The 27,322-nt window shown below is 48.6% G+C and overlaps 1 protein-coding gene across 5 annotated transcripts in view; it reads left to right on the forward strand.

The window, feature by feature from the left end:
- FMNL2 (formin like 2) overlaps window positions 1-27,322 on the forward strand; it is a 148,048-nt gene that overhangs the window by 75,465 nt on the left and 45,261 nt on the right. For all 5 annotated transcript variants that reach the window (XM_075757369.1, XM_075757367.1, XM_075757370.1 and 2 more), the window contains exons 2-6: window positions 3,231-3,314; window positions 11,760-11,840; window positions 15,259-15,335; window positions 17,309-17,392; window positions 18,965-19,117. In XM_075757369.1, coding sequence (XP_075613484.1) covers window positions 3,231-3,314; window positions 11,760-11,840; window positions 15,259-15,335; window positions 17,309-17,392; window positions 18,965-19,117 — 479 coding nt within the window. The remainder of the gene's footprint in view (window positions 1-3,230; window positions 3,315-11,759; window positions 11,841-15,258; window positions 15,336-17,308; window positions 17,393-18,964; window positions 19,118-27,322) is intronic.

Raw genomic sequence — 27,322 nt, forward strand, 5'->3', positions numbered from 1 at the left:
TCGTCCACTGCTTACATGGAGGGATTTGAATCTGGTTGCACACAAAGTATTCATAAATAATTGTACCTGTTGGACCAGGACAGGGGGTATCAAGTAAATTGCAGTAATTGTTGAAATACATGAAATGGTTGTGTGCAGCAAAACGATGTGGAGTGGAGTTCATGTTGCAGAATGAGATCAGATTTAATTCATTGCAAAATGAGATCACCAGAACCTGCTGCCTGGGTCTTGTTTTCCCTGTTTCAGGCTTTCATCCGTGCTGAACTCTTGCCATGACTGAACTCTGCAAAGGGTTCCAGGCAGGTTTCTTGTCCAAGCACCAGCCTGGTTGGGTAAGCTGATTAGCTATAAGAAGATCAGAGTTTGACAGGGAGTGTATTGCAGGTAAACAGTGAAGCTTTTCCTACACCTGAGATTTAGCGTAGCGATGAAATATGTTTGCATCCTCAGAGGTGAGGAATGGTGCTTGAAGAAGCCCCAGGAAAAATACCAAGAAGTGCATTAAAATGATAAGTAGAACTGATAAGGTACACGGTGAGAGACTGAGAGGAGAATCAAGTGCAGATATGATCACAGCCTATAAATACTGTCAACATGACAGCACAGATGAGCAAAAGGAAGAGTATTTGTTATCTGATGGAAAACAAGCTTTAGGAAGAGCAGTCATCACAGCAGCAGGGTGGTGGAGGGGATCCCCAGGTGAGGGTGACACTCTTCAGCCAGGATGGGGAGAGAGAAGGTCTTGTGGGGGGATTGCAAATACATCTGCAGTGTGCAGATGGGGAGATTGACCGAAGACCCACGCTGTCCTGGCCTCCCTCGGTGGTTCTGCGTGGACCAGGAGGTACAAGTGCACCAGAGGGGTCCCTTGGGGTCCGTGGTATTCCTGGTAAGGAGAGCATTTGCTGTCACACTGAAGACGTGGAAGGACGGTGTTTGGGGCATGCATCACTGTTCCTGCCTGTGCCCCCATGTTTCAGGCAGGGAGGTGGCAGGGCACGGCGGCAGAGGGGAGGTGGTGGGTGAATCGCACCAGCACGGCAGGGATGCCCTCAGGCGAGGGGGACCCCTGCACCGAGCCTCATGCGGGGCTGCTCCCTCCAGGCGCGGGGAAGGCAGATGGCTGCAGCAGCCTCTGCTCTTCTGCCCTGGCTCCCCGCAGCTATCGCTGCCTACGGGCAGGAATGCCACATCTGCTCCTGGATCACACCCGAGCCCTCCTGGTTTCCAGCCCGGGCTGCACGAGTAAACCCAGGGAGACGGAAATCTGAAACTGTGGCCATGAGGGAGCTGGGACAGGAGCAGCCCCGGCCCTGCGCCTGCCTCCCCCAGGCCTGGGCTGAGCGGGGCTGGGCTGGGAGCAGGCCGACAGTCAGCCTGGCCTGTGCCTTAGCAAGGCAACCAAGGCACGAAAACCCTGGGGAGCTGTAGGGGAAGGTAATCCTGCGTCATATCCAAGCGCTGGAATACAAGAAAGGAAAGCCTTGTCTTTGTTACAGGGATGTAGCGCTCAGCCAGCCAGGAATGGTGCTGGAGAGCTTTGCCATGGGTGCCCAGCCGCTGCCAGTTAACTTCTCGGCTCTCCTTCAAAGCCCCTCATCCCCCAAAGCTCGCCCGGTTGTTGCGGTGCCCGTCAGCATGGTCAGTGCTGTACGTGCCATCCCCGTGGCACGGGGATTGCCCTTGGCACCCACGGTCCCTGTCCGGGAACTTACTTAAATCTTGATTTTATAGTGTGCTGTTCAGGACGAGCAGACTGGGGAATCAGCAGGCCGGGCTGATTCTAACAGCTGCTCCTCTGGTGTCTGTGGCAGCTTGGGCTATGGGCATCCCTCCTCCTCCCTTCCCTGGGACAGGGTTTGTGTGAGGAAATGGAGGAGGTCTGGGCCCCAGGCTGTGCGGGCCCGGTGTGGCAGAGTACAGGCCCAGGGGTGTTCCTGAGGACACCCTGCTTTAATAAATCTGTAAAACTGCCTGTTGCACGGGTGGGGAAGATGCGTGCTTCTAGAGCGGAGTGCTTCGGTACCTGAATGCCAGTTCATTGATTTCTGCTTGCTGCGGGATTATTTAACAGCCTTTGGTTCTGGCCTCTCTTTGTGCCTCCCGCAGCCTTTGTAAAATCAGACGCGGAAGGGCAGTGCCTGCGGCATGGGAGGTGTGCAGTGCTGTAGGGCCCGGCCGTGCTTCGCTCCCATCCCAGTCGTGCTGCGGGATGGGCTGCCAGAGGCTCGTGCTCCTGACGGGGTAACTGGGGATAATTCTGCCGGTCCGGGAACTGGAGCTGAGACCAAGAGGTGCTTGGTGGGATTTTCATTCCGCCACTTCACCTTGCTGCATGCTGCTGGGCTGATAGGGAGGCTCTCCAGACGCGGTGTTTGCCAGACTCTCGAGGCGTTCCTGGGTTCTCCGGGAGCGCGAGCACGACAGTTATGTTGCACGCGTAGAGACACAACTCTTGGGAAGACTGCCTGGGGAGTGAGTAGCCAGCCTGTGCTGCCCTACCCCAGCCAACTGCCCGTGGAAAGATACCTGAACTGACATCAAAGGAGGCAGCAACGAGAGGCATCACCTACTTGCTGCCTCACCCCTGCCTTCTGGCTCGGGACTGCAGGTTGTCCTTCACTCTCGGGATCGTTATCTTTACGTGTGAGAGTAGCACGACGTCACTGGGCAGCAGCAATCCTCCCTCAGGATCTGTATTATCCAGATAAGGTTGCATGCAGTGACGTTTAAAAGCCTGAATAGTGTCCTGCTGTCAAAATAAAATGAAATGGCATTTCAAGGTCTTGTTTGGAGAGAACTGTACTTCTGCAGCCCCCAGCCCACAACCGGAGTACGTGTGTCCCTTCTGAGTGTGCCCGGGGGGGCAGGCGACGGGAGGAGGGGATGGGGTGTCCCACAGGGACCCATCTGGGGCGGGAGGTGGCTGCATGCCGTGGTGGCACTGGGAAGCCCCAGCCGCTCCTACGGACGGAGGTGGCTGGTCCTGAGCGTCAGTCACTCACCTCCTCCTGCATCCCAGCGTGGCCCAGCACCGAGCCCAGCCCTTTGGCGCTTTTGGGGCCAAAGACGGCATTTGGAGGGAATGTTTCTGAATAACCCTGTCAACGGGAATTCACACGAAACAATTAAAGCAACTGCAGCCACGTTGCCTTGGTTTGCTTATGTCTGACTCCGCCTGAGCCCGAGCCCTCTGTGGTCCCTCACGTTTGCTTTCTCTTTCTCCGCAGAATGCGATGAACTTGCCGCCTGACAAAGCCCGGCTGCTGCGGCAGTATGACAACGAGAAGAAGTGGGAGCTCATCTGTGACCAGGTAAGGGAGGTCTGAAGGGCTTTTGGCAGACATCGCATTGAGAGCACCAACTGCCTTGCATCAGCAGCATCCCTGGGCTTAGACAGGGACCTTGCAGGGGACAAGTATTGAATAGTTTCAAACACTCATCTCTTTGGCCTTATGCTCCATTATCGGCAACGACTCATAGAAGCCTTGCAGTAATAATTCCCTTTTTTGCCACAGAGCGGTATTTCTTTCCTGAAAATGTTACCATCACCCCTGTGCCCTGGGCGGTGAAGATGCTGCCCATTTTGCGTGGCACAGACTTGAAGGACCGACCTGCAGTCACCTCTCAGCAAGTGCTTTGAGTTTGGTCTGTCTTGACCTCTGTACTAGGAACAAATGGTCTTAATCCAGTGACTATTTGGCTTTCCACATCACGAGCACTTAGCGCAGTTGGCGGTAGCTGTCGCCTTCAGGGAGAGGCGAATGGTGATGCAGCCTCAACTCCGCTTCGTCTCCAGAGGCTGAACAACAACCCCAGATTAAGCAGCACCATATGCTGAGGCATCTTTTGTGTTCGAGCTCTGCTACGGCGTGCAGACTTGGCAGCAATATAGAACAATTAACAGGTTGGCTCTACTGTGACAAACGGACAGAAACTGCATTATTTAGAGAAAGTGAAGCATGCAAGAGGTAGGATGTGCATTTTGCCAACAGCAAAATCAGATTTTACCGTAAACTTCAAAAGTAATTGCTAATGAAAGTAATTGATCCAGGGCTGAGAAAGCAGAATGTTTACTTGAAATGTAAACACAGTGGTACAAGGATGAGAGTTTGGCAGAAGGTACAGTCGGGCTGTGAGGTCAGGAACGTCTTAATAAATAGATTTGTGGGACTTTTCCTATTTAGCTATTTACAGTGGTGGACCCTCTGATAAAATCCAATACCTTAAAGTAAAGCTGAATAAATGATTACTTGCTTTTTACCATGAGTTTTCTATATGGAAAACCTAAAGCACTGAGCTATTTAAAGTTTCAGTTTAGTGAGACACTGAACAAATTGCTTAATCTACTGTAAGTGATTTGTTTCATGGATGTTTGCTTAGAGCATGCACGCTCAGAGCGTGCACATGGAAGGGTGAGCTTTGTGCTGGGGTCTGCGTGCTCTCTTTGCACCGCGTTGGCAGCGGGGCAGGCAGAAGCAGTTAGATCACAGCCTCCATGTGCAAACTCCCACCTCGGAGCGGATCCACCCTTTGCAATGTGCAGCTGCTGCTGATTCACTCCCAAACTCTACAGCAAGACAGGAGGGATGAGCAGATGGAAACGCAGTAAAGGAAATTTGCAATCTGGAGTAATCAAGTATCTTAATAGCTCCTTGCACAACTCCGAGTCCACCCCCGGGTTGGGATGAGTCTGCTCCCCATCGCTTGGAGAGGGCAGGCAGAGCAGCAGCGCAGGACTGTTGTAACCAGCACTGTGGAGCCCGACACTGTGAGGATCCCGAAGGGGACGGGAGGTGACGGTGTGCCACCCTTCCAGAGTCTGGCCCTCCGAGGGGACGTGCAGGACAGTGAGGGACTGCGGATCTGTGATCTGTGGCAGGTCCCCGGCTGCCCTGGCAGCCCAGGCGGGTGCTTGCCAGCCGCTCCGAATCACAGCGGCGTGAAGCAGGTGTCTGAAAAAGCACCACAGCACAGCAGATGGGGTGCGAAATATTTATGTCTGTCCACGTAATTATGGTGCGTGGCTAAAAGTACTTCCAGGAATAGATTTTGTGCAGAATGTATGTTTTTTAGTGTGGATGCAAATTTTGACTGCTGTTTTCTATTGGTATCACTCGTTACGCCCTTTTCGCCTGTTTTTGCTTAGTGAAGGACTGAGGATGTAAACTAATGTAACGGCGTGAGGATATTAATTCTTCTGACCTTCCTGTGCTGGTTTTCAACTTATGTCTGAAAGGAAAAAGGGCCCAGAGGTTGCTCTGAAAGGATATTTTCTAAATAGTCTGTAAAGCAGACCCTGGTCTGTGAAATATGTCGAGAATATTAGGGGAGAGAGTTCAACCCCAGAAAGGATTTTCACTTTTGCAGAAGTGAGATTAACGAAAGTGGGAAGCTACCAGTCTAATAACAACAACATAAATACAGAAATAAGAGATCTCCTGTGAGTAGGACTGTGCCCATTCTAGCGAGTCGTTGTGAGGGTTGCTGGGCTGGCTGTGGGGGACTTATCCCACGTGCCATTTTCTGTTCCTTTGTCTGTGACTCTCGCAAGTCACCCAGGCGTTACAGCTGTCCTGAGAGATTGCTCCCTACCTCTAGCTTAGCGTGCAAGGAGGAGAAAAAGAGCAAAACCAATTTTCCTGTTGCTCGTCCTGGAGAGGGCCAAGCGGGGTTGAGGCAGGAGCCAGGCAGGGAAGAGGATGCCATTCCCTGGCAGGGCTAGCCACCCTCTTGGCGTGTACTCCAGGCCTCTTTGTCCAGCTGCGTGCCATGAGGGGTTGTGGAGGGGACAGGCATGTTGAGGGAAGAGGTTGGGGACATCTTGCAAAGTTCTTCGTTGCCCTCTAATGGCTAATTGTGGCAGGGGCATTGCCGTGTCCTCACCTTTGGAGACACTGGAGGTGTGATGGAGACCTAAGATGAAAGTCATGAGATTTACATCCAAAATATCCTCACTGAGATATTTGTAGAATCCTCCAGCTCTGCGGGTGAAACCCCGGCTCTGCTGAAGAGCAGGGTGGGCTTCCCCTGGGAGGAGAGGGCTACCTGGGCTCGCTGCCTGGCCGAGCACCATGGTGGAGGAGGAGCCCGAGCACAGAAACCTGGTGATGTGAGATGAAGCTATCAAAAATAGACAGCCTTCAAGATAGCCTGGAGAAGGGTAATGTCTGAGAGTCAGGGCTTGGCGAGGATGCCATGCTGTTTGTTGTTTGACACAAGTATCTCAGGTGAGCCCCAAACCTCTCCTCAGAAATGTGATGAAGGGGCGGTACTGGAAAGCGGCACCTCACTCTGTGTGTCACCATCTGGTGCCATTAACCCTTTCGCAGCAGAGATCTGGATTTTCTGACAATGTTCAAACAAGCATTTTCCGTATCTTTGCACATGCTGCAGTAGCCATTTACAGCTCTCTTTTGAGAGCCTTTGCATAAAAGGTTTTGCATAGCATTGAATCTCCCCTGTTGCGGGTAAAATAAAGGCTAGAAAATCCAGTGTTTTATTGAACTCAGGGACATTTGGGCGGTAGAGACGCCCACAGCTTCATTTATCCGCGTGGCTGGCCCCGAGAGAGGCAGCTCACTGAAAATCAGACAGTTGGGGCAGGGGCTGAGCTGCCCTCCATGTCTGTGTGGGATGGGGTACGGTGTGGAAATGTACACCACATTTACGATGTGGTTGTGCATCTGGAGGGAGGAGATGCTGGTCTCCAGCCCTGCTTGTCCACCTCCTTTCACCAGCGTTCTCCATCCGAGTGCTTTATGTGCCCCGGCAGCTGCTGCCTGCCTGCTGGGGTTTCCGACAAGCCTGGGTACCCAGTCGGATGCACTGCGTGCTTACCTAAGGTATGTGAATCCTAAGAATGAAACACGTTAGCAAGGGTAATAATAATAATAATAACAACAACAACAACAACAACATATGTCATTAATGCAGAGATGTCCTGAATATTTTTGGAAGCAAAAGATCTCTGGAAAAAACACAATTTCCTGGTTACAGAATTAATACGTTTTCCAGATTTGGGTGAACAAGAGATGTGTTGAGTTCTTCGTAGGATCACGTGAAAGAGGAAATGCAGAAATCCGGCAGCTGAAGGAAAGCTCCCCAGCCCCCTTTTTGTGGTATCCATCAGGAAAAGAAAGTGCTAGTTCTGGAGATTGCAGGTCAAAGCAGCACAGGAATGGTGTTGTGCTCCCCCGTTCAACCTTTTCCCCTGATTCCTCATCATTTCGTACCCTGAAGGGAGGTGCTGGGGACCAGGTCATCTCACTGCTCCCCGATCCGGTGCTGCTGGCGTCTTGCACGTGCTTCTCTCTGCTTGTCTGTTGTTCTGGCTTATAGCCTCAGCAATTTTCCAAGTAAGAAAGGGCCTTTTATCCTTGGGAAATTAAGTTAGTTTGCTTTCTAGGTGGCTGACAAAGGCAGGGTCGAGTTATTGCTGGTCTGCGCCTTTCTCCTTTCAGGGCTGGAGATAGTGGTGGTGCTTACGTGAGTCACGTAGTGGAGATAAAATAGGTTTCATTGGGATTTATTAACTTTGTTGTGTCTGAACAGCCCAATCCTGGGGCGACTGGGAGGGGAGGCCACCACGTCCCAGTTGTGATGTCACCCACTGGTTTACGCTCTTTGCTCAGCGAAGTTTGGAGACTTGTAGGGATTTTAAACTTTCTATGTGTGTGGTAAAAAATCCCTGACCTCCTCGTTCAAGTAGTGTTAAACCCCTTACCGTATAAATGCTTATTTTGAAAGCAGATTTGGCCAGTGAGCGATTGCAAGTTGTCGACAGTGGAGAGAAGGAACAGACAGGCAAAAGCAACAATTTTTAACTCATTATTTACAGTATCTAAGGCAAGTGGATTACGTGTGAACAGCAGTGCCTGGGTGTTAGCCGGGCAGCATGGTTGTCCCTGCAGGGAAGTGAAGAAGAAGGACCAGAAGGACCTTGAGAGGACCGCGGCTGGCCAACCCCCACAGTCATGTGCCGCATTTCATGGCAAGCAAAATACCAGACTGCAGTCACACTGGTCCGACGAGCGCCGTGCCTTCCTACCTCGCTGAGTTCTGGCAGAGCATCCGTTTTTTGGGAGGACGATAGCTGCAAGCAGATGTTCAGGGTGTCCCGGAGGCGTCGGGAGACTCGGGCTGCCGTCGCTGCACAGCACTGAGCCCTGGTTCTTGCAGCTTGCGATGGATCAACCTCTAATGTAAAACAGTCAAAGCTGGATCAACTGAGACAGTAATCATAGCCAGGAAAGGGCAATTTTAAAGGCTAATCCCTCGGGGCTTTCCAAAGCAGAAAAACCACTTTAAGGGACTATAAAAATGTTTCCAGGAGTAGTAGAAGTTTACCACAAGTGGTTCTTGGTCACTAGTTAGAGAAGAGCATTGCTGGTATCTGCTGTTGATGGATAATGTCTTTAAAATCCTTCAACCCAAATAATTCCATTATCCAGTAATGAGCAGCATCTTTTTTAATGAAGTCACTGTAGAGATTATTACAAAAATACATAATTACAGCTAGGTTTTAAGAAAACAAACAAAACCGTATAGTATCTGCACCGCAGACTACTAAATGTGCTTGCTGAGTCTCTCCAAGCGTTTCATTTTGAAGACTCCAGATATTGAAACTGGCAGTTAGGAAAAGCTCCTGTCACTTTACCAGATGATGGCTGATTAGTTGGTAAGAGAAATAAATCTGTAAGAGTAAAACAGCTTCTCTGGAGGCTTAGACTAAACACAGAAGAGCTACATCGGCATGAGAGAACCCCCCGAAAGGGGAGGAATAAATACGAGAGCTAACGCGGAGCCTCGTTAGTCTGGGACTCTGCCTTGCCTGCTGCTCGCTGGTGCTCTCACGTCGCCCACCACTCTTCAGGAGCGGACCTTCGGCTTGGTGCTCCACTGCTTGCTCCATTACTCGCAGGTGCAAATAATAATATTTGGGCATGGTTATTAAGTGGCACAGTGAAAACTTCTACCTTCGTAGAGAAGGACGTGGTTATTCAAATGCTGTAATGTCTCTTGAGGGGGGAAATAAGAAACGGTGATGGTCTCCAGGGTCCAGACACCTCTGTGACTCTTTACTGGTCTACAATAGACCAGATTCTCGGTTACAGCAAAGTGGGGGTTTTGTCTGTCTGCCAGTGTGAAGAAGTTTTAAAATGGGTTAATGGATGGAAATTCCTTCTAAGTAATTTATATTTATGCCCGCTGTAAAGCCAAAGTCCACAGTATCCTGAGGGGCCTGTAGGTCTAACTGAGAAACTGGCCTAACAGTGTCCTATAAAAAGTGCATCAATTCAGCTAGCAATTTAGGTACTTTGAATATTAACATCTTATTCATTTAAGAGATTTATTTTATGTGCTTTTCAAAATTTTTTTTCTATTTCCTTTGAAGTCCTTGTCAACATCTGGGGGTGTTCCTGGTCCCATTTTCCAGAGAGGTGGATGCTAGGGCTGACCATTGCACGCCTCTCGGGATGTGGCAGGTGATTTCTGCTTGCGCTGGCGGAGCTGGGTGACGCAGCCTTGGCACACCGATTCCAAACCTGACTGTAACTCCATGCGTCTCTCCCTTGGTGTCACTTTGGCCAGAGAGGAGCTGGCAACAAAGAACTTTGCATTTTCTGAACTGTTTTTTAGCTAAAAAGGAACTGCCAGCTCCAGGGCTGTGTTTGGCCCATCCATGTGAAGGTGCATGAAAAAAAAAATCCGGTTGTAAAAGAGGAAAGAAGTGTCTGCTCTCTGGGTGGACCACAGGGCAGACTTTTGGGTTCATTTTTTCCTTCTGACCGTGATGAATTACTTTTTTTACAGCAAGCAGCAAGATAATAACAGGAACAACTTTTGGTGTTCAGACAGTACGTTCTGGTAACTGGGCAGCAGTGTCCTATTCATTATGAAATAACTTTCAGATAATGTAGTCAAAATTGCATCCTGACCTAATAAAGGGAGGTTTCAGATATCAGTTATAAAATGCGAAATTTCAGGAGGAAATTGTTATGAGATCTTTCCTCAAGGGAAAGGGCAGAATAGTTTAAAATTCTTCCAAGATACAAATAGTATCAGAGCTTTTGGAAATGCTCTTAACAGGTTTGGACACAGCATACTCCTTGCAGAACAACTCGTGTTTCACAGCAGTTTTGTAGGATAAATTTCAAGCTGGCCGTGCAACTGGTAAAAAAGCAAGCAAAAATCAAGCAGCTCTCAGAATACAAACCTTGCAGACCTTGTATTTGTCCTTAAAATCTTTAATTCTGAATGTGGCTGATGCTGGATTGCAGATCAGGTGCCCCCCTGTAAGGTTAGGCGCTGGGAAACCTTCAGGGAGAAACCAGTGGCAAAGGCGGGTGGGAATGTCGTGGCACTGGACTAGCAGCAGGTGAGTGAGATGGGGAGGGGAAGTCGGGCGTGCTGCCGGTGTACGCCAGAAAGCAGGAAAGCAGGCACGGATAATGAGATGTTTTACACGGGTACAACCCACTATCACAGGAACCTGCCTTCCTCTGTGTCCTGAGGTTGGTAAGACTCCATCCTCAGTGGGGGGGCAGAGGCACGTGGTGGTTCCTGGGCTTTCCCAGGGGGACGGGGATAGGCATCTGGTCCATGATTTCCCAGGTAAGTCTAACGGTGGTCTCGGTAGCACTTGCTGGCTTGCTTCCCACCGCGCTGGAGATCCCTTGGCTCTGCCCTCGTGTGCCACAGGCGCCGAAGGAAACCTTCCGCATCGCCGGGAACTGTGGGTGGCTGGGACGAGCTCAACCACCAGTGCTGTCCCCACACAAGCGGGGCTGGCAGAAAAATGGTGCAGGGAGCTGATCCCAAGGCACGACGAGCGTGTTGGTGCTCAAGCCTTGTGTTGATGTAGGAAGAGGGATGCTGCTGTGATCAGGCATATCTACGTAGAATAAACAAGCCTTTGGCGGTGGCTGGGTAGGGCTGGTAACGAAAGTTGCATCGTTACTGCCAGAGAGCTGGCCAGCCACATTTCTGCTTTGGAATGGAAATAAAGCCTGAGCGCAGGTCATCGTTCACGTACGGGGCTCCACCAGGACGAGCTGAACTCACTGTGGCCCAAATACTGCGTGGCCACTTCGTGCCCGTGGCACTACCCTCGCCAGCCCGGTGCCCCTGCAAATGGGACCCTGCGGTGAGGGCTGGCCTGGGAGCTGGTCGGCCACTTACAAAGGCAATCCAGTTCAATACCGTGGAGTTAAAATATTACTGGTTTATTGCTAGCATGCTACTCTTGCGTTCATTTTTCTGGGCTCCAAACTATGAAATGATGAGACTTCTCCCACGACTAGACCATGTAGTGTCTGTTTTAGGCTTGTTCCAAGGGAAAAAAACGTGCCTTGGCTTTTGCGGTGATGGCTTTCAATCAAACACGGACACACGTCCACTCTTCTAACGCTTCTCTTTTCTCTCGGTACTCCTAGCAGAAACCCTCTTATTTCAGATGTGTGTGTTTGTGTAACTATAATTCAAAATTGTGACTGAATATGTAAGGTATATTTTTATGCATCCTATATAAATATGACATTTCAGAATATCAAGATACATGTAAATATATTTTATTTGCATGCCTATTGTATATGCATAGATGGTACATTTATGAATATAAGGTATGTACATATACAACTATATTATAAATATATATTGTTTAAATATACATGCGTATGCATGCATTTTTTATATATAGTAAGTAAATATAGAAGATGTTATAAAATGGCTGATGTTTGTTCTTCCATCCTTTGCAGGAAAGATTTCAAGTGAAGAATCCTCCGCATACATACATCCAGAAGTTGAAGGGCTATCTGGACCCAGCTGTAACCAGGAAGGTGAGGAGCGTCCTGTTTCCTCTTGCCCGTCCCTCGTTCCTCGGCGAGGATGGGCCAGGGGTCCGGGTTCCTTCCTGCCTTTGTGTGAAAGGCCCTGTAAAAGTCTCGGAGATGGAACAAACTTTGCAGAGAGAAGCAAAGAGAAATGGGAAAGACGCTGTGGTTTTTGCAGCTCAGAAAGGAGAACAGATGTTGCAAAGAAAAGGACCATCTGACACATGAAACAACTTGTTTTAATAACTTTAGCTTCAATATATAGCCTGACAAATTATCGCTGAGCTATACTCTAGGTCTGACTTCCCATGTGGGCAGTGCTGGTGGTGAATAAACCTCTGTGGGATGGCACTTTTCTCACCCGTGTGAAGGGGATGTTGAAGTTTTGAGCCCTTGTCTCTGGGCATTTGTGTGACAGCAGTTCAGTACAGCTGGCACAGTTCACCTCTCGCTTGCGGTCTCATCCGAGGTTTCAGGGTTGTGAAGTAAGGACGTAACCTGGCGTGTATTTACATGGCAGAGCCTCGTCCATCCTTCTGCATGTTATTTTGTCCAGAATAGTTTGTTAATCACTCATGAAAGACTCAGGCGTTTCACTTGGCCTTCCACGTTATTTATCCCTGAATGTGGCTTCTGTACCGGGATGTGTTTGTGGCTGGGTCTGATGTTTCTGCACTGCTCCGTAATAGCCTCCAGGATTGTGGAATAACAGCAAACCTACATCCCATTTAGAGGACCATCGCTGAACCTTTGGTATTTAACCACTTTGGATATCAGCTCATATCCTGTGTTGATAGTTATAATAGCCTTTTTAAAAAAAACAACAAAAAAAGGCAGCAAGAGCATAGCAGATCCTGCCATTGACTGGCTCTGCCTGGTCCTCAACAATCGCTGCTTTGTGTCCCCGTACAATTAGCTGAGGTTGGTGCCCTGCAGTAAAATACGTATCCTGACACGGCTTCCAGGCCAGGGCCGGCTCCAGCCGCAGCGGAGGTACACCTCCGTCCCTGCGACAGGCGAGGGGCCGACACTGGGGACCCTCTGCTTCAGCGCGCCGTCGCTAGCTCGTGTCTTGGAGGCTGCGGTAATGTCTTCTGACAGTGCTTCTCTTGTTGGAAGCTCTGACAAGGAGTAGGAAACCATTTAGTAGGAAACCTTTAAATTTGCCTGTAGCTGATTATAGTTTTTTTTTTTTAAAAAAAGGGTGAACGGGGGTCTTTGTGTTTTTCTCCTGCAGGGTTTTTGAAATTCGTTTAGTGTTTGGCTTTGCTCTGTGGTTACTCCGTGGGCACACATTGAAGCCTTTCTTATCCTAATACCACTGTAAGAGTCCCATGACAAATGACAAAACCCAAAGAGCCTAAAAATAACTCCATTGAGTTCCTCTCTTTTGTTGCGTTATTCTGTATCACCAGCAGCCTTTCCTCAGCCGGGGCTGCGAGGCGGAAAGATTTACAAATGGGTTTCTGGGCGGACGCGTGATATTGTGGGGAGAGCTCGTCTTAGCGGGGTTGTTGCTGTAACTGAGGTGGTGTCAGCGTTTTTGCTGCTCATCCCCAGCGTGGCCAAGAGAAGGTGGCTCCAAACGGTGCCGCAAAATGTACGTTTCGGCTTGTAATCGGGATCATAACGGCTCTGCCCAGGAAAACAGTTGCTTTTTGTCTGAGCTGAATTTTGAGACAGGAAAATGAAAGTGTTGAAATTCCATGTTTTTAAAGAAACTGCAGTTTAGTGAGTCCTAGAGCCCATTAAAGCACAGAGCCGGTTCACTGCTCTCTGCCGTGGTCGCAAAGAGCAGCCTGGCCTCGCTGGGGGTCACGGTCCCACGTGGGACCGTGCTGCCTGTTTCTGCCATGCCCTCCCACCCCAGTCTCCTGTCTGCCTCTTGCTACATCAATGTTTTACCTTTACTTCTAGAGAGGTAAAGCTTTACACTGCTTGCAGTTATATTGTGCAAACTCCCTCGGGAGGTGAGGCACGGTGGTTTTGTACTCTGAGCTAATTAACTGAGGTCCAGAGAAGCTGTATGTCTGATCTCAACTAGGTATTTCAAAGTAAAAAATTAATAGTGCCTTGCATCTACTAGGACTTTACAGTGAGACATCTATTTCAGTCTGCCACTGGCTTTCTGAGCTGGGGTTTCGTCCTACCTCAGGTAAGCCCGTGGTGCTAACTAGCATGTGGTAAAACCCTGGTGAAAAGGCAGCTGACTCTTTTCACGTCGGTCAGCAAGGCAAGGTAAATCCTGTCCTTTCATCATCTTCACCTCAGTAAATGAACTCATGAGAATTACTAACTGCCGCATAGTCCCCTTGATTTTATTGTGGGTTTATTGTGGTGCGCTGAGAACAAACCCTTTTTCCCCGAGTATTCAGAGCACAGTCCTACTTGCGGCAGCATCGCTTGCAGCCTAAGCGTTTATAAGCCCTTCCCAAACACATCAAGTCTGCGCGTGTGGTAACTGATGATCGAGTCGCTGGCTAAGTACTGCAATTCCAAAACGATTATCATTGTCCATCCACTTCTCCTCTCATTTAGCTTGTTCACGAATAAGAATTTACCAAAACAACAGCTCCAGAATACTTTATCCAGCTGTTTTAGTGCAGTTCCGTGGGCAGGGAGTGCCAGGCGGGAGAGAAGATGAGTCTTTCTCCAGCTGGGAGGGGAGGAGGCATCTCTCCCTCTCTGCACACCGAAGGTAGTCCTGCTGTGACTTGGCTTTGCAGAGGACCGAGAGGAGCTGCCTGACTCGACTCAAGACGAGTCGGCGTGCCTTTAGAGGTCTTCTGCCATGACCGGTGCCTGCTTTGAGCCGCGAAGTGGGGCTCTCGCTGCGTCCCAGGGAGGTTCTTCTCCTCCCGTACGGAGGTGAGGTGGAACCTCATCTCCTTTCTGCAGTGGTTTCCTTCTGCCATTTTAAGGCCTTTTCCCAGTGTCTAATTTTGCAGATACAATATAGCATGCACAAATTATTAAAGCATGCAGAAGGCAGCACATGTGTGTTTCATTACTGGCTCGCACCCACAGATTTGGCAATTATACAGAAATCACGGCAGGTTTTTTGGTGTAAAGTGGCGAAAGCGAGATTACAGCACCAGGCTGAGAATGAAGCCCAAGCACTGTAGTTCTCAACAGAGAGTTTGATACTAAAACACAGCTTGTATTGTAAGGAAATGTTTGTTTATCTACAGGCTTTTAATTTTCTTAATCCTGGAAACTCAAAAACATGGATAGGAACAGAAGTTACTTTTCTGCACGTTTGTGTTGCCTGCTGGACTATTGTTGTGGCATTCCTCAGAACGTAGAGGGGTTCTCAGTTTACCTTAATGTTTTATTTATTCTATCTGCACTGCCTGAGATGTTGATGTTTTTAATAGCATTACGTGAGTCTAATTGTTTTTTTTGTCTGCTCACTCAATTACAGAAATTCAGAAGACGAGTCCAAGAGTCTACTCAAGTACTCCGAGAACTGGAAATTTCTTTAAGAACAAATCACATCGGGTAAGAATTTTTGATGACCTCTGGTCTAAGATTTTTTTTCCACATCTGCTGATGGATGCCTTTGAGAAAATACCTCTTTGCATGCCAAGCAGTGATACCACTTGATTGATCGTTAAAGCCTGAAGGGCTCAGTTAAGGGATAGCTGGGCATCTCAGCAGAATAATTCAGCTTTAATCCTTTCATGATGGGGTTCAGCCACATCTCTGTGAAGGCTGCGGAAAGACTGCAGTCAACTTCTGCTCACCCCAAGTCAGTCAGAGCATCAGTGAGCATGATGTGTCTAGAATAGTAATAGTACTGCAGCTATAAAGATGTATATATAAAAAACCCCCATGTTGTTTTATAGCTTTAACATGATGCGGTTCATGAAGCCTGGCTGTGAGCAATGTTACCAGGATTTTACTTCCACAAAGCAGACAACTCCTCTCAAATAGCAAAAGGTTTCTTCAGCGTTCTGTTTCATGACCGCACTTTGTGTCCAGCTCAATTACATTGATTTTACGGGATACTGCTCTTATTTCGAGGAAACGAGGGTGTTTTAAACCGCAGGAGGAGGAGCCGTTCTCTCTCCGTGGGAGCTGGCTCCCTAGCGCAAGGTGCACGGATGGTGTGCGTGGTGGGGAGGGACCCTCCTGCAAGCCACACCGTCACAAATGCTTACAACAAACTTCTCCCCCAGTCCTGCTCTGGCTCCTGCTATGTTTTCCCTCATTTTCCAGCACAAAAGATTCCCCACCAGAGACTTAGGGCATCCAAAGCATGGCACTCTGCAGATTTATGCGGCTCATGGGTGCGCGCAGAAGGAACCGTGATGGTGCACCAGATAAATAAAGGAGGCTGACAAGATCGATGTTTATTTATTTTGTTCACCTGGCTGAAAGATGTGTTTCAAAATACGCTTTATAAAAATGCCAGGTTGTTTATTTTAGCAGTTAAATAGCCAAAGATTTAAAGCCTGAAGACTATAATAACTCAGAGGTAATGAATTCCCTCTCTGCTGAGAGCAGGGGATGCATAGCTGCAAGGCCCCGGACACGGAGTGAGCCCGGAGCCCCCGTTCCCTCCCTGGCTCCCCGCTCCTTCCAGTGGCACCTAACCCGCTCCTGGTGGGGTTTCGGCCGCCCCAGCTGGGGTTCAGGGGAGAGCCAACCTGGGGCTGTGCTGAGGCTCCTTGCTCACCTGGGTTTGCCCCCAGATGTACGCATTTTCAAATTGTACTTGGCATTTTTGAGTTTTTGAAAGCTTTAGTGGGTAACAGACTTGAAGATTATTTTGCATAATTCTCAGGGACCAAAATTCACAGTAAGAGGTTAACACCTTTTATAAAAAAGAAGGCAAAATTACTGTTAAATGTACGTCCAGGATGTCAGATCTCACCCTTGGTGCTATTACTCTTTTGCTGGTGTGCTGTCCGTACGCTTTTGAAAGACTGCTGGAGATCAGGATGTGGAAAAAAAATAAACCAAGTCCCTGCGGCTCATGCGTTGGAAGGCGGCTGTAACCGCTGCTCGGCCGTTTGCGCAGCGGCGGGTGCCAGGGAGGAGATGAGCCTGGGTTTGGAGCGTCCCCAGCACGTCCATGGCCCTCTTGCAGCAATGCCGCTGTGGTGGGAAAGGCACTTACCAACTCCGGAGCTTGGTACTCAGAAGAGCAAACATTCAGCTTCTGAGCAATGCAGAATGTGCACAGGAGTTTCTATGGGATTTTCTGGGTGGAATGTTTTTCCCATCATAGTGCCACAAAAAAGCTTGTTGCAGTACATTTGTCAAGCCCTCTAAAGGACTATTTTAAAGTCCTGTAAACAATAGATGGCATTTTTTTAAAAGTCCTCTTTTCCTGAGTGAGAAAGCAAAGTTTTACTCAGCTGTGCTGCCTTTCCCGCGATGGATCTGTCTCTAGTTTATCTGACAAGAATTCCAGTAAGGGTACAAAGCCTGTGAAACGCTCTGATGTCTAATGATTTTTCTAACAGATGGGTCAGGGAGTTCCTGAATGAAGAAAACAAAGGCCTGGATGTTCTGGTGGAGTACTTGTCCTTTGCACAGTATGCAGTCACGTGAGTAAGACGTACCTGGTACTCTCCGGGCTCGCAAGGCAAAGCCCGAATCCTGCCGTATGCAGAGCAAAGGAGGGAAGTGCCCGGGCAGATGCTCAGCTTTCCCTGCGGCACAGCTTTCTGCTTGGTGCAACACCGTGTACGTAGAGCAGAGAAAGTAGTAACTTTAGTCCAAAACCATTGGATCACAACGTGTTGCAGAGGAAAAAAAAAAAAAAAAAAGCCCTAAGTTTAAGCCTGGAGATTATTTATCTCTAAGACTGTACTGACGTATTTTTTTAGCTTTGGCCTCTGACCGTCTTAGGGGTACGGCACAAAACCATTCAACAAGTGTGCGGAAGCATGCAGGCTTCTTAGAAATAGTGCCCGACCCCCAGGAATTACGATACTGCCTGCCGTGGTCAAAGCAACCGAACCACTGGTCACGAGGCTCCCGGCAAGCAAAGCTGTCGGCATCATGTGCAGTAGATGCTGTGCAAGACGAGGGTAGGAATTTCAAGGTGATCATTAAATTATTAATGATTATTAAATCCGATGAAATTAATAACTATTAAAATGGGAAACAAATCAGCTTTCATTAGTCGTTATATCACACACTTTGAAACAGTTGTTCAGCTGAGGATCCGGTTTTGTATATTCATAGGCTTTCATGTCAAGGTATTGTAGCAGTAGATTTTTGTATAAAATCATATGAAAAGAAGAGGTGGGTTAAAGATACTGTTGTAGTTAAGAACTCAAGCTGAGTAGCATTGATATTTTATTTTTAGAAAAGACGCCATCAGATGTATATATATCATTGCACAGAAAAGAGATTTTTGGTGGGGTTGCAATAAAATTAATGAAGGAAAATTATACGTTTTAAAATGTTACTAACACTGGAAAAAACTGTGCACAGCAAAAAGAAGTGTTTGCATAAAGACTTTCTTCCTAAAATTATACAAATGTACGCAAGTTAGCTTGCTGGGTTTTTCCCCTCTCTAACGTGGTAAACATGAGTAATAACCTCAAAAGCTGTAAGGGGAACAAGCAATTTTTGCCTGAAATAGCAGTACAATGGGCAACAAAATCAAAGAAATTCTGTAATGATTATGGTAATATATTGCACATGCTGGGAGATTCGTGAGGGCCAGCAAGCCAGTGTAAATGCTCGGTCACATATTGATGGAGGAAGCTGCATTAATACTTGAGCACAACTTATTGACGTATTGAAATAAAATGGAGACAGCTTTAAGGATTCTCCCTCTTTCCTCAAGGCAGGGCTGCTCATCAGCAGAGCGGCCAATCTTGTATTTATTTTATATTGAAGTAGAATAATCCGTAGCTGTTCGATCCTTCTGAGATTGTATGCTTGTGTGGTTAGCTGCTCCCTTTGTCAAGGTCCAGATTTGCTGCGCGACGCGTTTGAAGCTCACACTGAATTGCAGCCGAGGGGAGGTCAGCCCACATTGCCTTCTTCCTTTCTTTCTGTAATCATCTGGGACCTGCTAAAATCTGCAGATGTTGAAGAGGAAGGAAAACGCTGTGTGCATCTTTTCTGTCTAACCCGGTGTTGGAATTTCTATTTCCTCTCAGGTTTGACTTTGAAAGTTTGGAGAACAATGTGGAAAACTCGATGGACAAGTCCAAACCGTGGAGCCGATCTATTGAGGACCTGCACAGAGGCAGTAATTTACCCTCGCCGGTTGGCAACAGCGTTTCCCGCTCCGGCAGACACTCGACTTTACGGTAAGGAGTTAAGTCAGGCAGTGGGTGACCTACAAACAGTGAGTGCCCGAGTGAGAAGAGTCAGGATGGTTTTCCAATTAGAATATTTTTCATCTTCCCTCTATTCACAGTATAGGCTTGGCACATATAGGAGATGTGTCATTGTACTGACGGTTTTGAGGTGGAAAGAAGCGCTAAGCTCATAACACGGGGCAGCATTACACAGCGATTGAGGAAGAGACAGGAATAACTCTGTGTCCCTTTCTGGTGGCAGAATGATCTAAGGAGGCACGATGCGTTTCCGTCAGGTACAATGTGGCTTGCACAGAGGAAGCAATTCCTCTTCTCCAAAGAGCGTCTCAAGATTTCCGTGGACCCAGCCAGTCTGGAGCTCCCATCTGGTGTCTCGTCCAAAACGGTCTCTTCTAGCAGCACATTCCTTCCGTGCTGCTATGAACAAGACCTTTTTTTATTTAAAAAGGCCACTTCCATCCCTCAAACCTGCTGTAAATTCTAGAACCACCAGGCTTTACGGTGAGGTCTCTCTTTTCAAACACTGGGGTTGTTTTCCAGTTTGTGGAAAAGGCAGGATCGATCACTTCCCCAGACTGAATGGCAGTCAACTCTGTTACATCCTTCGATGCTTCACCGGTATAAAACATACTGAGCAGCACCTCTAGGCTAGCAGCACTGTTACCTAGGGGTGCAGCTCAGAGTGCTGAATGGCGTTTACTCGTACGCTTTTTGTCTTTTTTTGGCTTTTGTGGAGTTTTCCTACATAGTACTGCAAGCATAAAGGAGTCCAAAAAAGATGGAGCCGGTGAGGACTTGCAGCTTTTTCCTACACCTTCCATTCGAGGTTCAGTTTTGGTCTGTCAGTCGGGGGGTAACGTTGGCTCTTTAGCTGATGTGAAGTGAGAGCCCGGGCGGTAGCGGATGCGGTACCTGGAAGATGCGGTTCACAGCCCCCGGGCAGTGGAGAGGAGGAGACGGACACACAGTTCTGGTAAAGAGATACAGGCTGTGGGGTGCAGCAAAATCACTTCACCAGTTGATTACTTTTTTTTAAATATTGCAAAGGTGTTCTTAGTGGTTTTTGTTTTCTTTGATCTTTAATTACTATGACAGAGAAATGGTAGAATCTTGTGCTTGCAGGAGGATGTCTCATTCCGCTCTCTGTCTTTGGGAGGCGTGCTTGTGATTAGTTACACTAGAAATGCATAAGTCAGGTGTACGTTACATGTCTCTTACATTTTTTTCTCTTAATTTCCTTCCATCCTTTTTCCTTTTTCACATCCCCTTTATTCTGTACCCTTTTTATTTTCCATTTCGATGTCTCCTTCCTCGCATCCTTCATTCCCCTCCCTCTTTCAAATGCTCTTCTCCAATTCTCTCTCTCTCTCATCCTTCCCTCCTCTGCTCTCATCCGCCTTTCACATACCATCAGATCGGTTTCTCTGCCTGAGCACCTTCAGTTCAAACGCCGCCAGAGCTGCTTTTCAGCCAACTGCCTCTGGAGCGGCTTCACTTTTCGCTCTGCAGATGAGGCTTCGAGCCGGAAAATCTCGTAAGTCCCAGGTGGAAGGTTCCACGCAACACGGGCAGTGCGGGGCATGGGAGCCGCGTGGCTAGCACTGCTCCCCATGCCGTATAATCTGGTAATCGCACGCCTTGGGAAAGCCACCGCCTGAGCATCGGGGGGAGTTTTCAGCCTCCAAAACGTGTGGTTATCACATTATAACTTCAAAGTGTAGTTCGCGTCTGTAGAGTGGGATTTTCTAAAAGAAAACAAAATGTGTTTTACTTTGAAACAAGATCCTAGTTTTCTTTATCATATTGCAAATAGTATTACTAGTTTCATACCTAAGACACAGAGCCCTTAGTCATTGTCCATGTTGTTTCATCGTGTACGAGTAGATGTCACTCATATCCACAACTGGCACAGAAACGTAACCCAGTGCAGTGTTTTTCAGCCGAGGGCCCCCTCCTGCCTGCAGAGCCAGCTTTGCACCGAGGAGACCTGGGCAGAAACTGTCTGACAGTTATGTGGAATTGGCATCTTTGATTGTGTTTCATTAGAAAAAATAAATTTCTGTGTTTTAAAATGTGTAGTTTTTCAATAGCTGGAGACCATGTGTATTAAAAAAAAAAGTAGAAGCTAAAAGTAGGTGGGAAGTTTTTAAGACGGGTTTTTTTGTATAATTAGTAAATACTGGTTAACTGAAACAGAATCTTTTCCTGGGAACAAGCTAGGTGCTCGCCAAGTACGGAGGGTGTGCAGGATGGCGTTTCTGGTCAAGCCCAGGAGGTTCCTGCCCCATCGCTGGGTAAAGAATGTGTCTGGGACATGTGGAGACCCAGGCCGTAGGTTCTTCTGTCTTTGTTATAAAAACCATTAAAATGGAGAGAAAGGAAGAAGCGGTCCTCCCTCTTGGATGAAAAAGGAGAAGGCTGACAGTCTTAACAGGGTAATTTAAAATTCAGGAGCTGGACTCATCCCTGCTCTGCCATAGCAGTATGAAAAATGAGAACAGATTTGGCCTGGATTCCTTTTTATTAAAACAGCAAGAAGAATCGGGGAGACAGTGTTTCCTGCCAGCTTTAACACCATTTTTTCTCATTTTTGGTGCCTGTATGGCAGTGTCGTGGCACTTGCTCTCCTGCCCGTCCTCGGTTCCGTAGCAGCAAACCTGCACGGTCCCAGCTGGTGTGCAGTGCACACGTTTAAACACAGCACGAGGAAGGGGAGATGAGCAGAAAGCAACACGAGGACGTACTGGCGGGGTTATACCCCTTACACGCTTGCAAACAATGCGGCTCCATCGAAGTGAGCAGTTCCCTTGCAGCCGGCCGGGGCGAGCTTGCTGCGGGGCGAACGTGCCCGGCGGTGACGCGGGCACGCAGGCTTTCTGTCTGTTCCTTTGCGTGGCTGAGGCTATCCGTTCTGATTGTGACTTTAACTGGCTTCCCCTAGCTCTTTTTAGTAGTGCTAAACCCTGCCAATTCCCTGCTCACTGGGTTTCCTTGGCAACTCAGGGGTTTGGTGGCTTTTTTTTTTTTTAAGAGGAGGCACAGGGATTTGGGAAGCAAACGCCAAAATAAGGCAGAAGGATAAAAATGGGGATGAACCTTTGGGGATTTTATTGCTGCTTTTTTTTTGGAGAGAACATTACTTTCACATAAGAGTCATACTCTCCTGTCAGATAAATATTAATGCAGACTTTGTAATGTCCCAGCCCATTAGAAATTCCCTTTCTTCCGAGTCAAATACTTCAATTTTTATGTGAATTGAACTGAGAAACTTCATTTCTTTCTTCAAAATCTGTGGAGTCCGTAATGAGAGAGTGATCCAGGCAGACGTATCCATAAATGGGCTTTGAATGCATTCAGTAATTGGTCTAAAATCCGGCACTGCTTCTTACGCTACGATGAACCGGGCTTCGCCATTAACACTCGCACTGCTTGGGACCAGCTGACTTTGTCGTCATCCTTTTGGCCAGAAACTCACACCGGAGCATATTTTCGAGCAGTCGGTTGTCAGTCTTGTGATTCTTCTGGTTTCTTTACCTGAAGACCACGATTTTTACAGCCCGTGGCCAGGTGTTAGTCAGGCAGCGGTAGCTCCATCGCGGCGTGCACCCCTTTGCGCCTCGCCTGCTTGGCGGCGTGGGGTGTTTGTAGGTAATGCCTTGGCCTGGGGAGGATCCCCCGCGGTACCCATCTGCGTTTGCCTCCGGAGGTGAACAAACACGCTCGTTCCCTCGCTGGAGGTTACCTGGGATGCACGTGACGTGGCAGAGCTGAGCACCACCTGCGAGGGCAGTTACGTCTGTGGTCACTGGCTGCGTAGCCTGCGAGGAGGGAGGGAGACCAAACCTCACCTTGATTTCTTTTCTCACCTTTCTGAAACAGCAAAGGTCTCCTCAGCTTTACGGATTAATAATTTTCCCAGATTCTGTTAGATGAGGACAAAACCGGCAGGCTCACAGTCATTTATTTTCTTTACATTAGTGGCACAAACCAGCTTTGTCACCCCTGTGCAAAGTGGCAAAAGGAGACATTTTTGGGCAGCGCGGCTACCTGCTCTGGCTTCCCCGGCACGCGCGGAGGGACAGATTGCACCTGCCTGGTTTTAGTGCTTGTGAAGGCACCGCTGAGCGCAGGCTTGTGGTCGTCCCCTCTCCGGGGCTCGTCCCATGCAGAGGGCTGCTAGTTCAGGTCCCCACGTCCATCAGTCCCAGCTTGTAACTTGCTTTGAGAAGAGATCAGAGAAATGCAGAGTTAGTGGGGAGCACCAAGACCTTCCTCTTCCAAAGTCCCTTTCTGTTGTCAGAAGGACATTCATAATACAAACACCACCATCTCCAAACCAACAAGAAAATTGCAGAAGGGCAATCCAAACCCCACCAAACCCCAGTGAAAAGCAGAAGTCCCAGCCCAGGCAGAGCTGGGCGAGCAGCCAGGGGAGCGGTGAGGTCCACCCTGGGCTGTCCTCTGCTCTCATTGCTCCTACGGTGAGGGAGCCAGCGTAGACAAATCAGGGCATGATATTCTTTAGCAGATAATAAAGTAAAAATGATAGGAGAAACCAGCTGTAACTTGTATTCGGTATTCATGTGGTGCATTAGAAGACGGTCTGCACCGTTGGACTGGGCACATGTCCTCATTTTAAGCATGAAAGTTCTTCCACTGAAGGTGGTGAGGATGACAGGAGTTTGTACTGAGATTTGTGCTCACTTACCGTGGTGGAAAGGGCTTTTATTTACTTTGAATATCATCATTTGCTGCGTTGGTGTTTTAATTATCCATCTGTGGGTCTTCAGCATCAGTGTGAGCTGTTTTGCACCAGAAGACGCCCTTGTGTGATGTGTTTTCTAGGTCTCGGTTGTACGAAGCTGGATGAGTCCAGGACACACTGGCCGTTCTCAGCAGTTCTGGCTGAGCACGTTTAACGTGGACATGGAGGCAGGAGTAGTTTAGGAAAATTAATTTCTTCAAGCTGACTGGGCTGGACGGCCCTTCTCACCTTTCTCTAGGAGGCTTGTGGGTGAAAGAGCAGCCTGGTCTGCAGAGGTGTCACGGTGGCACCTTTGCCAGCACTGAATTAAGTAAATCGTTAATAAATGGAATAAAACTGGTGAATGAGTTATTCTTGAACAGCAATGTACAAGATCTGGGTGAGGAAAAGAACCTTAAATCGTATCAGCACAGGTTTAGCCTCAGTCTTAACGGTCCCCTTCACACACGGGTGCGATGTCCCGGCTGTGGCAGCACCGGGTCCTGCCTGCTTCCCCCCAGCCTCCAGCAGCCGGGGCACCAAGCTGGGGAGGAGCCCCCTCCCACGCGTGACATCCCCTACCCACCGCTGGTGGCTGCAGGAGGAAAGCATTACGCGCTGCAGGAGCTTGCACGTGGTCAGGTTTTCTGTTTCTGCTTTTTTCAGAAGTGAGGTTTTATAGTTCTTCTTTAAAGGAGGGGCAGAGGAAATAAAAGAGGAACCATCTGAATTTAATTACCAGGATAAATATACTCTTGGTGACATAATCTTTGACCTGCAGCAGACAGGAAATCAAAACCAACAATTCACCCAGATGCTCGGATCAGCCTAGTGTTTGGTAGCAAGAAATGAAAGCAAAAGAACATCATCCACCCTAGTTTGGCTCATGTCGTGTAAAGGGAGGTGTTGGAGCTACCACCAGTCTGCCCTGCCTTCAGGAAGGATGCAGATAACATCAGGGGTCGTTGCAATTGCCACTAATATGGAGAAAGCATCTTGGACCTTAGTTCCAGTGTGCAGAGTCGTCGTAAAAGAGTTTTTGTACAAAGAATCCTCATTAATTCTTGGCATTCATGTCTGTGTGAAGAAATTTGCATCTGTTGAAGGGAAGCGATCTAAATCTAGGGCAGAATCCCATCTGTGCTAGAGATATTTTCTCTGCACTGCAGCTCTCGATTGCATATTCTGCACCCGTTTCTCAGCCTAATCGTAAGGTAACGCGGGTGGAGCCGAAGGGTGCGGGCTCTGAGTATCGCCGATGATGTCGCTGGACAGCACACCACCGACTGAGGACGTGCGGGATGGTGGGGACGGCGGGAGGGCTGCCGCAGAGACGGCGCAGAGCAGGGTGTGCAGCCTGGGGCTGTGTACCTGCCCTGGGACAGGGTCCCCGGAGGGGAGGGTCACCTTGGGTTTTGGGAAGAGGAGAACAGCTACCTCTGATTTGCCTGTTTGGCTGGTCACTGGTATGAGCATCCTCCAAGTGAGCACCTCCAGGCTCCAACGCAGCGGTTTTCCCGGCTGCGGGCAGGTAGTGCCGTACGGGATGTCTGCAGCCCACGTATTCCTTTAAGGAGACTTGGTCCCGTTTGTAACAGCTGAGAAAACTCTTGTCAGATGTTTAAAGGCATTCTGAAATGTAAGGAGTTGATACATCAGGCACTGAGGAAGATTTTTTTTCCTTCTATCAGTGGCATGATAAAGATCTAATTACTCTGCTTATTTAAAATTTAAAGGAAAATAATGTATGCAGTCTTTAGCAGTTTAAAACTGAGATAAGTCATTGTAGGAATGATCTCTGTATGTCTAGAAATGACTTTTAAATCTTTTTATTGCAGTGTTTTTCGTATTTAGTGAAATGAATGTATGGAAATACACTAGTGCGATGTGGTTACACATTCTCCAGCCAACACTGGCAGCACTTCCACACTTCCCAGTTCAGACTTAACGTAGGGCTCCCAGTTAAAGGTTGCGCTGCTGCTCTTTTGTCTCAGGAGGGGAGATTGGGAAGACGAATGAGTCCCTGAGCACAGGGTCTGTGTGTGGGCACTCAGTCTGTCCGCGGGGATGCAGGCAGGACAGCGGGACGGCCCCGGCCGGAGCTCCACATGGGACGGGAGCACCCTATCCGAAGGGCTCGTGGTGGCTCGGGGCCAGCCCCGCAGCGCCTAGTCCTGTCCTGCTCCTCCGAGGCACGGCCTGCGCCCTCCTCGGGGTCTGCTCCCCAAACCCCCCCAGCTCCCGTGCTTCAACCGCTCGCTCTTCTCAGGCAAAACTAGGTCACGTTTCCCGCAAACCTGAAATCCGTCTGGAGTGCCCTGAGCTGATTTATGCATTCATATATATGGGGGGGGGAGCAGTTTGACTGAATTCTGCTTTGAATTTTGGGGTTTCTTTCATCTCAGTGCTCCTGGAAAATGAAAGCAAAGGGAAGTAATTGCTGAAGCCCGAGAGTCACCAGCTCTCCGTGGGCAGGGTGGTTTTGCACCGTGCTCCGGTGCTCGCCACGCGTTCTGCTCTCGTCCTGCGCTGGAGCTGCAGAGCGGAGAAGGCTCCCGCAGCCGCACAGGCAGCCGCAGCAAGGGTGCTGCTGAGCGGTGGTGGCTGCCCCGCACACGGAGCACCCAGACCCTCGTTTCGTTTTGTAGGTTTAACGTGAGAAAATTAGCAAGTATGTTCTTTGTGTGGGAGAGTGAGCTAGGGAGCCAGAATAAAGCAAGTCTGTTAATACTTGTTCATGTATTTATTATTAACCTTTACTATTATTATTATTAATAATGATGTTAATCACTGATTAAAAACGCTATACCTCTTTGTTAAACAAAATGAGTAGCATGGGTCAGACAAGTAACTCGCACGATAGCGTTGGCGATAAACAGGGTGGCCCCTCAAATGCACTCAAAACATGCAGAGGAAAGGAAGAGGAGCCAGTGGAGTGCGGTAACTCGGAAGCCGTATCTCACACCCTCGCTGACGCTGCCCAGGAGCAGACGCGTAGTGCAGGAGATGTTTGGAGCACTTAGTGTGAGCAGAGCAGGTATCCAGTGATGCTTCTCCCGGTACCTACTCCTGCTTCCAGCAGTCTGTAGATTTAAGCCTCCTGATCTAAGGATTGCATCTCGTGTTTAATCATTCTTGATGGATTTTTTTTCTCTGTGAATTGGTGTAAGTGCTCTTGGAAGCCGTGCCAGGCTCTGGGCTCCGGGGCAGTCATGCTGAAGAGCTTCCGCTCTCCCGAGCACTGTGTGGAGGAGTGCCTCAAAAATCACCAGGTTTGCTTTCATCTGATAATTAGATGTGATGCCACAGAGTTCCCATATTAATGAGAAATAATGACAGATCGTTCCCTGCTGACTCCCTCCATGCCACTCGTACTTTCTTGGAGCGTTGGGATAGTTCTCAGATGGAAAGGCCTGGCTGTGGTGTCCCCTGGAAGCTCTCCCGTTCTC

Source organism: Balearica regulorum, chromosome 6 (assembly GCF_011004875.1).
Source record: "Balearica regulorum gibbericeps isolate bBalReg1 chromosome 6, bBalReg1.pri, whole genome shotgun sequence".
NCBI lineage: Eukaryota > Metazoa > Chordata > Aves > Gruiformes > Gruidae > Balearica > Balearica regulorum.